Source organism: Ixodes scapularis, unplaced genomic scaffold (assembly GCF_016920785.2).
Source record: "Ixodes scapularis isolate PalLabHiFi unplaced genomic scaffold, ASM1692078v2 PGA_scaffold1__304_contigs__length_218370807, whole genome shotgun sequence".
In the NCBI taxonomy this organism is placed as follows: domain Eukaryota; kingdom Metazoa; phylum Arthropoda; class Arachnida; order Ixodida; family Ixodidae; genus Ixodes; species Ixodes scapularis.
In genome coordinates this window covers 15,123,532-15,136,710 of record NW_024609846.1, presented here as the reverse complement: position 1 = coordinate 15,136,710, position 13,179 = coordinate 15,123,532, and the positions used below count along the sequence as shown (strand labels likewise).

General features: G+C 48.6%; 1 protein-coding gene across 1 annotated transcript in view; it reads left to right on the top strand.

Annotated features, from left to right (window-relative positions):
• The window catches only part of LOC120836199 (chymotrypsin-like elastase family member 2A), a 41,478-nt gene that overhangs the window by 14,894 nt on the left and 13,405 nt on the right, over positions 1 to 13,179 (top strand). Inside the window, exon 2 of the mRNA XM_040212022.1 lies at positions 11,115 to 11,295. Within this exon, the coding sequence (XP_040067956.1) occupies positions 11,115 to 11,295 (181 nt within the window). The remainder of the gene's footprint in view (positions 1 to 11,114; positions 11,296 to 13,179) is intronic.

Here is a 13,179-nt window from a genome sequence, read left to right as displayed (position 1 = left end):
CTAGAGCCTGCTGAGGTATAACGCCGGAGGGCGCGGGCGTTTGAGTAAACATAGAGTTCCTGTATATGCTACCTACGGTAGCAGAGTTGCGCATTCAGCCTCGGCGCGTGGCCGTAGCGCCGGCTTTCCCGCACGAGCTGGATGCTTTGCTCTTCACGTGACTAAATTTGGCGAATAGCGGCGCCGCGCGCGCCGCCGCGCATGGAAAACAGGAGAGGAGGAAAAGGAGGCGGAAAACAGGGAAACATACGCCGGGGCGCGAGAAACGTCGGCGGAGCGACCGTAAAGGTGGCTTTCTTGCACGCCACCGGATGCTTTACTCCTCACGTGATGGATCTCGGCGAATAGCGGCGTGGCGGCGCGGGGAAAACAAATGCGCAACTCTGGCTCCCGTAGGGAGCCTATACAGGAACTCTAAGTAAACAGTTTCGAGTTACACTTTGGGGATCGGAGAGACACGCCCGCACCGGGGCCAACGCGCTCATGTATTGCTGTACCTTGTGTAGTCAAGTATAATAAATAGTTTTAGGTACCGGACATCTCCACTACATAATTGGTGACCCGGAGTTCCGGACAGCACACCTCGGTCACACGACCCCAAGCAACCACCGGTGAGCAAACATGACTTCCACCAACGGTTCCGCGGGTGACACGGCCGCCCAGGCACCGCTTTCCCCCACCGTCTCCACCGTCGCTCTCAAACTTCCGTGCTTCTGGCCGGCGGACCGAGCCCTCTGGTTCGCGCAAGTTGAAGCCAAATTTGCGACGAGACGTATAACCTCCCAACAAACGAAATTTCACCACGTAATCGCCGCCCTCAACCCAACGGAAGTGGCGGAGGTGTGCGACATCATACTCTCTCCCCCGGCCGACCAGCCATTCGACCGGCTGAAACTCGAGCTCGTCCGCCGCACCACCCTCTCCGAGCAGAAGCGCCTGCAACAGCTCCTGACTGCGGAGGACCTGGGGGACCGAAAACCGTCCCAGTTACTCCGCGGGTTGCGCCAGCTGCTCGGGGACAAAGCTTCGACGGTCGACGACTCGCTCCTTCGGCAGTTGTTTTTGCAGCGCCTACCAGCTAATGTGTGCATGGTGTTGGCGGGTGCCGGAGACATGACGCTTGACGATCCCGCTGCCCTGGCGGATAGGGTAGTGGAAGTTGCGTCACCCATCATCCCTGCCATCGACAGCTCGGTTCAAGCGCTTCCAGCGTCAAACGAAGTAAAGAACCTGGTTTCCTTCACGGAATTCAGAGCCCTGCGCGACGAGGTCCAGCGCATCACGCAGTCACTTGCAACCCTGGAAAAACCATGGCCGACACGCCCTCGCTCCTTTTCTCACCCTCGTGGGTCGTCGCACGCGCCTGAGAGTACTGGAGTTTGCTGGTACCACCACCGCTTTGGCGACAACGCCACCAAGTGCGTCCTGCCCTGCGCTCAACAGGGAAACACCCGGGCCACGCACTGAAAGCGGCCGGTGCCCTGGCCTCCCGGCGCGCCGCTTTTCTCCATCTTCCACCTGCCCAACTAGCCAAAATGAGCAGCGGGGGGGCCTTCAATGAACAGTTCTCATAATAACAAAATTAATTTGAAGAGTGAACATTTGGTGCCATCCCAAACGCAAATTCAACCTGGAAAATTGTCTCACATATCAGGAGTGCCTTCTCAACCACGCCGATTTTATGCTGTGGACAAAGTATCCAAGACCCGCTTTCTGGTGGACACAGGTGCAGAGGTCAGTGCAATCCCAGCTTCCCGTGTCGATCGTCTGAGGCGCCCAAGCTACAACTTGCAAGCTGTGAATGCTACAAAAATTGCAACGTACGACCAGCGCTCTCAGACGATGGACATCGGTCTACGCCGAACTTTTCGCTGGGTTTTCTTGGTTGCCGACGTCAGTCACGCCATCCTCGGAGCTGATTTCCTCCGCCACTTCGGTCTCCTCGTTGACATGCGCAACACCCGGCTACGAGATGCCACAACCCTCCTGTCCGTGCACGGCATCGCAGAGGCCACGGGGGCGGTGACTTCAACACTACTTCGACCGCAAGTCAAGTCACACTTCGAGGATTTGCTGCGTGACTTTTCTTCCCTGACGTCTCCAGTGACCACAACTCGCCCCATAAAGCACAACATCACTCACCACATCATCACGTCGGGACCACCCGTTCATGCACGCCCTCGCCGACTACCACCTGAGCGACTGAACGTGGCTCGGCGAGAGTTCGAGCACATGCTTGAACTCGGAATCGTGCGACCGTCCTCCAGCCCATGGTCGTCCCCACTGCATATGGTCCCCAAGTCCACTCCTGGAGATTGGCGTCCTTGCGGTGACTACCGCTCCCTCAACCAAGTGACCCAACCAGACCGCTACCCTGTGCCCCACCGGCACGACTTCGTAGTAACTCTTCACGGAGCAACGGTGTTCTCTAAGGTGGACCTTGTCTAAAGCCTACCACCAAATACCAGTGGAAGAAGCTGACATCGCAAAAACGGCCATCACTACGCCGTTTGGGTTGTTTGATTACACCCGGATGCCCTTCGGACTTCGGAACGCGTCGCAGACTTTCCAGAGGTTTATCGACGAGATAACACGAGGCCTGGATTTCTGCTACGCGTATGTCGATGACATTCTCGTGGCCAGCACTTCTGCCGAAGAACATGCGAAACATCTGCGACAACTCTTCGCTCGCCTCGAAGAATATGGTGTACTCATCAACCCAGACTAATGTCAGTTTGGTGCCAGTGAAATTAATTTTCTGGGACATCGCATCAACTCCGACGGTCTTCGCCCGCTCGGCGATAAGGTGCAAGCAATTCGGGATTACCCTCAGCCAGTTAACAAACGAAAACTTCGGCAATTTCTGGGGTTGATTAACTTCCACCGAAGATTCCTCCCAGGTTGCGCACGCACACTGCAGCCTCTGAACAATCTCCTGTCATCTCCGGGACCGAACACCGCTCCGTTGGAGTGGACGGACCAGGCCCAGGCCTTGTTCGTGCAGATCAAGGAAGACCTGGCGGCAGCTGCGCTCCTCGTCCACCCTCAACCAGATGCAGCTACACGCCTCATGGTGGACGCATCTGATCGCGGCGTTGGCGCGGTGTTACAGCAGCTTGTTGGTGAGACTTGGCAGCCTCTGGCATTTTTCTCCAAGTCCCTGTCACCTGCGGAAACTCGCTACAGCACCTACGGACGCGAGCTGCTGGCAGTCTACATGGCAGTCAAGTACTTCCGCCACTTCTTAGAGGGACGGTCATTTCACATCATGACAGATCACAAGCCCCTGATCCACGCCTTCACCACCAAAACGGATGGGCCCTCCCCAAGAGAAGTTCGACATCTGGCGTTCATATTGGAGTTCTGCACCGACATCCGCCATGTAAAGGGAACTGAAAACACCGCAGCTGACACTCTCTCACACGCCAACGTGGGCAGCCTTACGTCCGCTACTCCCATTGATTTTGACAAGATGGCAACGCTTCAGAAAGAAGATGAAGAGCTCAGAGATCTACGTGCTTCTTCAGCCACGCTAATTTTTCAAGGCGTGCCCCTACCGACATGCACTCAGCTCCTCACATGCGACATTTCCACTGGCACCGCACGCCCGTTCGTGCCGAAGTCCTTTCGACGCTCAGTGTTCGACTCTCTGCATAACCTCTCCCATCCCGGAATCCGCGCCACACAAGCATTGGTGAAAGCCCGATATGTGTGGCCGGGCATGAACACGGACATTTAGTCAGAATGCTCAATCCCCCCCCACTCTTCGAAATGCGATTTGAAAAATATTTGTCGTGTGAAGGTAAACGAAAAATGTCAGAGTTATCATTATACCAAGTCTCCGTAATCATTATAATATCAAAATTAACACCGAACTGATCAAACAGCAGTTCAAGATCATTACCCTTGTTCACTGCGGACTGCGCTGTTAAATGAAAACACTTTAAATTGAAATTGCCCTCTTTCTCAAGGTAAGATTTTATTTCATTCGGAAGCAGTGGAGCTTGATTTTCCATGAAGTGGAAAACAGAAACAAGTTAAAAAGTAAGAAATAATCCACATCACCCCTACGCCAACTTGGACAGGTCATCTTCATTCTTTACGACATACGCTTGTTCACCATCCCGCTTTCGTACCAGAATGCTTCCATTTCGATGCCATACATAACGAAATTCAGACGTTTTGGCCCAATCTTTAGCCACCCAGAAAAGCGCTCTATTCTGCTTCGTCATGCTTTCATAAATGAAAACATCCGGCTTAGTTCCCGACAGCTTTTTTTTTTATTTTGCAGCCACTGGTCCCTGACAAACTGCCTTGCGAAACGGATGATAATCGTGGGCACTTTATCACGTCTTGAGGGTAGTCGGTGTACGGCGACTACATCAGTCTCTGTCAGGGGCGGAACCTGCAGCCGGGACGCAACGTTGTTCACCTTTTCCAGCAAGTTTTCGTTTTCAGTCAGAGTAATCCCATGAAGCTCCAGATTTAATTTTCTGGTTTGCCATTCAGGATCGTTGATTTCATCCCGCAGTCTGTCGACCTCAGGAACCGGATTCTCATTTTCTACGGTGTACATCCGTTTACGCAGTTCTTTAATTTCGTTTTCGTGCCGAATTTGGTTTTTTAGGACGTTGTCATACTTATCGCTAACCTCCTGGACTTTTTTCTCAATGCTGTCTATCGTCTTTTTTAGAGGCGCCAAGCTGTCTAGCTTACGGTTTATGTCCGCAAGCAGGCTTGCAACGTCAAGCTCCGGTTTTGGTTTACTCACTTGGCTCCCCTTCGATTTGCCCGGTTTACAATTGAAACACCGCCAACCCTTCTTGTAACTGTCTCTTTTTGATTTGAAAGTCGACTCGGACACACCAGAGCATTCGCCAAGGTGGTAAACACACCCACATTCGGAGCAAGACAACGCATTTTCATCATCGTCCAACACTTTGTCACACATTGAACACAAACGTTCATCGTTGTCCGACATACTCCAAGGCAAAGCAATAACTATACGCGCAAACACAGAAAAAGAAAATGCAGCGTTTGGCAGCAGCAGCAGCGTCGGTAATACTAAAACGAGGCGCTAGCTAGGTAAAAAGTTAAATAAAAGACCAACCTGAAAGTACCACCGGCAAGAAGTTAGAGTCCGTGTGCCATCCGCGCTGCCGCCGCTGCCAAAGTGACGCTCCGTGTGTTCGATGGACCCTTTTATCGCACAACCGATTGTGGCGCTTCCATAGCCTCGAAATTCAACTGAAGCAACATGCGTTTTAACGATGGCGAGTCACCGCTGATGACTTGCAACGCTGGCGAAACTGCGGCAGATCCGAAGGCTTGCAGCTTTCCAAGGCAGGCTCAGCGTCACAGAAATGTCGATGAAAATGAGGCAGATCCAGAGGCTTGCAGTTTTCCAGGTAGGCTCAGCACACCGCCAGTCGGGGTAACTGAAAGTAGCACCGGCAAGAAGTTAGAGTCCGTGTGCCATCCGCGCTGCCGCCGCTGCCAAAGTGACGCTCCGTGTGTTCGATGGACCCTTTTATCGCACAACCGATTGTGGCGCTGCCATAGCCTCGAAATTCAACTTAAGCAACATGCGTTGTAACGATGGCGAGTCACCGCTGATGACTTGCAACGCTGGCGAAACTGCGGCAGATCCGAAGGCTTGAAGCTTTCCAAGGCAGGCTCAGCGTCACAGTAATGTCGATGAAAATGAGGCAGATCCAGAGGCTTGCAGTTTTCCAGGTAGGCTCAGCACACCGCCAGTCGGGGTAACTGAAAGTAGCACCGGCAAGATGTTAGAGTCCGTGTGCCATCCGCGCTGCCGCCGCTGCCAAAGTGACGCTCCGTGTGTTCGATGGACCCTTTTATCGCACAACCGATTGTGGCGCTTCCATAGCCTCGAAATTCAACTGAAGCAACATGCGTTGTAACGATGGCGAGTCACCGCTGATGACTTGCAACGCTGGCGAAACTGCGGCAGATCCGAAGGCTTGCAGCTTTCCAAGGCAGGCTCAGCGTCACAGTAATGTCGATGAAAATGAGGCAGATCCAGAGGCTTGCAGTTTTCCAGGTAGGCTCAGCACACCGCCAGTCGGGGTAACTGAAAGTAGCACCGGCAAGAAGTTAGAGTCCGTGTGCCATCCGCGCTGCCGCCGCTGCCAAAGTGACGCTCCGTGTGTTCGATGGACCCTTTTATTGCACAACCGATTGTGGCGCTGCCATAGCCTCGAAATTCAACTGAAGCAACATGCGTTGTAACGATGGCGAGTCACCGCTGATGACTTGCAACGCTGGCGAAACTGCGGCAGATCCGAAGGCTTGCAGCTTTCCAAGGCAGGCTCAGCGTCACAGTAATGTCGATGAAAATGAGGCAGATCCAGAGGCTTGCAGTTTTCCAGGTAGGCTCAGCACACCGCCAGTCGGGGTAACTGAAAGTAGCACCGGCAAGAAGTTAGAGTCCGTGTGCCATCCGCGCTGCCGCCGCTGCCAAAGTGACGCTCCGTGTGTTCGATGGACCCTTTTATCGCACAACCGATTGTGGCGCTGCCATAGCCTCGAAATTCAACTGAAGCAACATGCGTTGTAACGATGGCGAGTCACCGCTGATGACTTGCAACGCTGGCGAAACTGCGGCAGATCCGAAGGCTTGCAGCTTTCCAAGGCAGACTCAGCGTCACAGTAATGTCGATGAAAATGAGGCAGATCCAGAGGCTTGCAGTTTTCCAGGTAGGCTCAGCACACCGCCAGTCGGGGTAACTGAAAGTAGCACCGGCAAGAAGTTAAAGTCCGTGTGCCATCCGCGCTGCCGCCGCTGCCAAAGTGACCGTCGACTTATTCTTCTGTAATAAGTTCAAGAATCCGTTAAAGTCCAAATTTTTGGCGGGTTGACCTTTGGTGTGGCTGCTTGCTCAGGACTCTGTAGTTTGCACGGACGGTCTTCTTGAGCCCGGGACTCGGATTGCGCGGCGAGGCCTCAGAGGGGCGTCCTTCATGGGTTTCGGTGCCCCGCACCTCTACCAGAAATGTCACGAGGTAATGCGAGGGATTATTATTTAAATATGTTCTTCGCGACTTCTTTTTTTTTTTTTTACAAAAACGGTTATCATCAGCTGCTATGTTTTAGTGATCTATGCAGGATATCACTGACTAAGAATTGCACTCGCTACAGAGCCCTAAGAGTTTCCAAAGCTCAGTTTCTGAAAGCAGGAAAAAAATGGTCTGCTTTAAAAATAGCTCATGCACTGTAGCAGAATATACAAATGGGCGTGTTGGTGCATCACTGAATGGAAAGCGCCGAATAAAAAAGGACCAAGAAGGGGAGAGAGACGAAGCGCACTCTCAACTGTAGGTTTATTGAAACAAACATTGACTATTAGTACCGTCTATCAGGGTGTTGGCTCAAAATGAAAAACTCGTTATCTGTTAAGTGCAGTGACGACGCAGTAATACACAAACTCTCCCCTTGCTCTCTTATACGGAATGCCTCATGTATTTCTCGCGCTGTTTTGTTAGCGTATCTCCCCAAAACTCTTTTTTTTTCCAATTCCGGGCCACATGGGCACTTATCACAATGTACCTCAAGATTGCCCGACGGGGACTGTTTCACTGACCAGGCATGTTCCCCGGCCTTCTCATTTCTGCAACGCCCCGTTTGGCCCACATACGATTTCCCGGAACTCATTGGAATGTTATATACCAGTGACGTTGCGCACTCCACGTATTGCTTAGCGTGTTTCTTTTGACAAACATTACCTTCTCCCTTTTCGTTTTTTTATTATTTAACACACATGATACAGCTTGGATGGCGCTGAAACCACCACTGGTGCTTCAAAATTAACCACCACTTTTTTAGATTGTGAGATAGATTGTGAATGTAAGGAATCACCGCCGGTCTTTTTAGTTGTCTGGAAGGAATATGATCGACATCTTTTTTCTTCATCTTGGAAACAAGGTTATCCGCTACTTCCCCCAAGAAGCGATCGGGTACTCTCCGCATTTTAGATGATTCACCTGCGTGAGGAAGCTTTCATCCGCGACATGGTGGCATGATTTTGACAGCGAGTTTCTCATTAGGCACGATGCTGTTCCCCTTTTGACGAGTATGGATTGCGCAGAATTGAAGTACAGAACCTCATTGTCCTTTAGTGTCAAGAGCCACAATGTAAACTGCCCGTTTAGAGCGATCGTAACGGAAAGGGATACGTAGCAAAAAGGAGTGTGTGTGTGGGGGGGGAGGGGGGCTTCCTTAGTAGGCATATGGCCGGCATTGAATTGAGTGGCCCATTCCTGTTGCGAAACTCGGAGGCTGTCATAGAATTTTTCACGAAGTGCGACCAGTCCTACGGCGGAGCGTTTTCTATTGACGTGGAAGACCTTTTCTATTCCATCTCGCATGACAAGCTTTTCCAAACGGGAAAAAAGTGAATTGAAGAAAACGATGGAATAAGCTTCAGAAATTCGAGCGGAGTAATTATGGTGCCTTTTTTAGAGTTACTACAATGCTACGTTAACTCAGCCTTTGTGTCCTTTGGGGATGGTGTTTACGTTCAAAAGCGAGGCATATGTATCGGCTCCCATGTTGCCCCAGTGCTCTGCGGTACATGTTTGGCTGAATGTTGAATGTGATAAGGGAGTACGTAAGGATATCGAATAATTGGGGGAATTCACAATCAGTCGGCATGTGTATGACTTTTTGGTGCTTGCCCCGAAGTTCGTTATTGTTAGCATGGACTTAATCAACAATGTGCTGGATTGTTTTAACTTGAATTCACATGGATTGACGTTCACCCATGAAACAATGACGAAGGGAAGGCTGCAGTTTTTTGGATTTGGGCTTCAACTTCGTAGGTGACCATGTTTGTTGGAAATATGAGCTGCGAACTAAGAAAGGGGTTCTGCCCTTCAATTCTGCGCAATCTAAACTCGTTAAAAGGGAAACAGCATCGTGCCTAATCAGGGCCTCGCTGGCAAAATCATGCCACCATGTCGCGGATGAAAGATCCCTCACGCAGGTGCACCGTCTAAAACGCCGAGGGTACCCCGATCGCTCCTTGGGGGAAGTAGCGGATAACCTCGTTTCCAAGATGAAGAAAAAAAATTACGATCTCATTCCTTCCAGACAGCTAACAAGATCGGCGGTGATTCCTTGCATTCACAATCTATCTCAAAATAAAAAAGTGGCGGCTCATTTTGAAGTACCAGCGATATTTTCAGCGCCAGACAAGCTGTCTCATCTATGTTCAAAAATAAATAACGAAAATAGAGAGGGTAAAGTGTGTCAAAAGAAACACGCTAAGAACTACGTGGAGTGTGCAACGTCAATGGTATATAACATACCAATGAGTTGCGGGAAATCGTGTGTTGGCAAAACGGGGCGTTGCATAAATGAGCGGACCAGGGAACATGCCTGTTTAATGAAACAGTCCCCGTCGGGCAATCTTGCGGTGCACTGTAAGAGGCGCCCATGTGGCCCGGAATTGCAAAAAAACAACAGTTCTGGGAAGATACACTCACATAAGAGCGCGAAAAATACATGAGGCATTCCGCATAAGAGAGCAAGAGGAGAGTTTGTGTATTAGTGCGCCGTCACTAAACCTAACAGATAAAGAGCTTTTTTCTTTTTGAGCCAACACCCAGATAGACGGTATTAATAGTGAACGTTTGTTTCAATAAACCTTCAGTTGAGAGTGCGCTTCATCTCTGTCCTCTTCTTCATCCTTGTTTATTCAGCGCTTTCCATTCAGTCACTCATAGACTGGCTTCGAAACGCACAGTCTGAGGTAACTAGCCGCTGCAACAAAATTTAGTGATTCCAATGTTTTAGCAGAATCATCTCCTCCTGCGGCTTGCTGCATATGCTCACATAATTCTTGGTTCACTGAATTTCGTCGAAGCGGCCGTTCCAATCAGTGTGTGTTTACAAATATTTCCATTTACACAGGCAAGACATTAGACAATGCCACGCGCGTAGTTGAGCGAGAACGTGCATGGCCGAATGGTTACCGCGCTCAACTGTCGCGTGTAAGATCTGGGTTTCAGTCCAGGTAGCGGAATGTTCTTTTATTTATTCTTTCTACTTGTCGTTCTTGTATGTTCGAGAACTTTCTCATCTGATCGTGTTACGAACGTTCTAGGCGCCGAACGTTCTCGGCCGAATGTTCCAAAAACCCACACCGATACAAAGGTGCTCCGCGTGGCGGGCCGGGGTCAGTCTCGCCCAGCGTTCGATCCCGCTGTTACGCCGACTTCGATGCCCGCGACGCTCTGTTGTTATCGTCTGCTCTCTTTTTGTTTGGGGCACAAGTTCGCCCCATTAACCGTTTATTTATACCTGTTTATTTCTTCTTTTTTTTTTGTCACCACCCGTGACATTCTGGTGGAGGTGCTGGCTAGCAAACGTCCCAGTTCCGGGTGTTGGCCTTGGGTGCGGCGACTTAATCGGGTCTTGGTAGTGTCTTCGTTGGGTCGTCATGGGCTTGCTGTCGGACTTGCCCTGCGTGCCCTCGAAGGGGTACGCTGCAGGGACCCCATCCGGTACCCCGCACCTCCACCAGAATAATACGGGTGGTGACCAAAAGAACAATAAATAAACAGCAATTAATAAACCTTTAATGGGGTAAACTTGGGGTGAAAAGTTGCGAACAAACGTTTGCCTGGTCATTCAAATTTGTTTACAAAGACATTACAGTTCTACACTTCACTTAATAAAGTTAAAGCAAGAGTGCAGGCGAGATGTTTAAAATCTGACATTTTAATACAGTGGAGTGGGAAGAGTTGTCCCGTCCTGTTTCCCTGCTCTGGTTAAAAATGTGAATACTTCACTTGCTCTCTATTCTGTTTATGTACTAAGGTTTTGGCAAATCATTGTAGCCACAGCGTACTGAGAGCATCTCGTGTATGTTCTGACGCTACAATTCAAAGTAAGTACTTCGTGCTACTAATTATAGTTAACCATGAAGAGTCGAACACTTTCATCTAAAAACCACTCTGCTAGCACTCTGTTTTATATCCCGGATCTCAATTAAATGTGCCGCTCGGCTATTTTTTCTCCATAAAGCATTACCTCCTACTAATTCCACATAACCATTACCAATAAAACGTTTCAAATTCGTTTCGTTCAGAGAATTGTGGACTTGTTACAACAACGCCAGACTCGGTGATAAGTGAACGCATTTTGAACGGCACAAACGCGACTCCTGGAGCATGGCCATGGATGGTTGAAATTTTTGATGCAAGCGGACACCGCTGCGGTGGAGCCCTGATAACCTCCCGACATGTGTTGACAAATGCTCACTGTCTGACGTAAGCAATTTTAGATATATTATTATGTAAGGTTCTCATTGAATGAGTCCCAAATCAGTCTAAAATAATTTCTTCATATCAACAATAATCAAGTGTTTTACGAAACTCAAGAAAAACAAAATGCCAGTGACACTTCCCTTGAAAGTACTGCCATATTTTCAGGAACGTGGTGTGCACACGGCTCATAGTTCGCACCTCGTACATAGTAGATGACGTCAGTTGCGAGTATAAAGTATAAACAGCATGTAAGCGAATTGTTGAGAGACGAGACGAACGACGGCGACCCGCTTTGCTGCTGCTCGGTCGCTCGAGCGACGAGGCAAACCGCAAGGAAGCAACGGGAACAAGTGACCAAGGATATGAGCGACTTTTTCTAGCAATCCAGAAACCGAGCGACGCGACGAAAGACAGTGAGAAATCTTCGTCGCTCGTCACTGAATCTCGTCGCTATCGCCGTCGCTAATCTCGTCAATCGCTAAATCGCTTACATGCGATTCAGCCCTAAACGTCAGTTATGAGTTAAAGTCAGTTGTGAGTTAAACATCAGTTCTGAGCAGGGATGGGCAAAATACATGCAAATATGTATCAAAATACAAACACAAAATACTTCGTCAGAAATATATTTAATTACAAATCTAATTACATTTCCAAAAAAGCATTCAAATACAATATACAAATACAACCAAATGTATGTGGTCTCCCTCCAAATACTTTTCCAATTACATTCCTCAAAATTTGCGTCAGCGACTTCAGGGCACCTGCAACAGGTTTCTGGGTATCTTATATTAATTTTGCATCGCACACTAGGGAGTTAGTGTGCGAGGCTCTAGTAACGTGACAGAAATATAATCACAAAAACAAAAATGTAATCAGCTTGGACGTAATAGGTGACAAAAGTACAGAGCCTTAAGCAGCTTTTTTTGTCGATTACATTTTGGTATAGGCCAGCAAAGAACCGGGACGACCAAGACGCGCAGCGCTAGCTAGAGAATTTTTTATTGTTGCAACTCAGATGTGGATGGAAACCAGGCTGGAAAGCATCACAAGTTGTCACAGGCACTTATTTAGCCAGTCTGCCTGTGAACGTCGATTTCGTCACTATTCTTGCCCTGGACTAGCACCGTAATCACAAAGTCACTAAACACTTGTGCTTGATTGAGAGACACTGCATTTGGTGCAGAACGTAGTTTTCTTCCTGTTCTGGACTGTGACAATAAATTTGAGGGATGTAATTTCGCCCACAAAATTGTATTTAATTACAATTGTATTTGAAATACCCACGTTTTAGTATTTAAATACACACGTCAAATACATTACCCAATTTGTAATTAAATACAAATCCAAAATACACAAAGTATTTGAAATACGTATTTCAAATATTTGTATTTGAAATACTGCCCATCCCTGGTTCTGAGTTAAACGTCAATTTTGAGTTAAGCTTGAATTGTTACTACAGCGCTTCTCCTCTACGTCTTTTGCTAGTCCTTGTCCTTGGCGCTTGAGTGTATATTGACTAGTATGCGTAAAAAAACAGCTCTCCTAACAGCACGCCTTAAAAAATGCCTGCTTTGTTAGTTCGAAAAGAAGGTTGTATTATACATAAACGATCACTAACCGACTCCGTAATTCACAAAATCCGTCATGTTTCGTCATAATAAACGATCTTTAGAAAACGAAAATCAATCCTTGTATTGTACGCATCTGGAGATAGTCCGACCCCCATAAACCATAAATTTTTTAATCTATATATTCCGCGTACTAGTTCGAAAAGGACAGTATCGGACATGGGACGCGTTGTTTAAAACGCGATCGTTTAAGTTTGTTTAAAAATACATTAACAAGTCGCTTTCCGGGTGAAGAAAAACAGTGTTTATTCATTTCCCC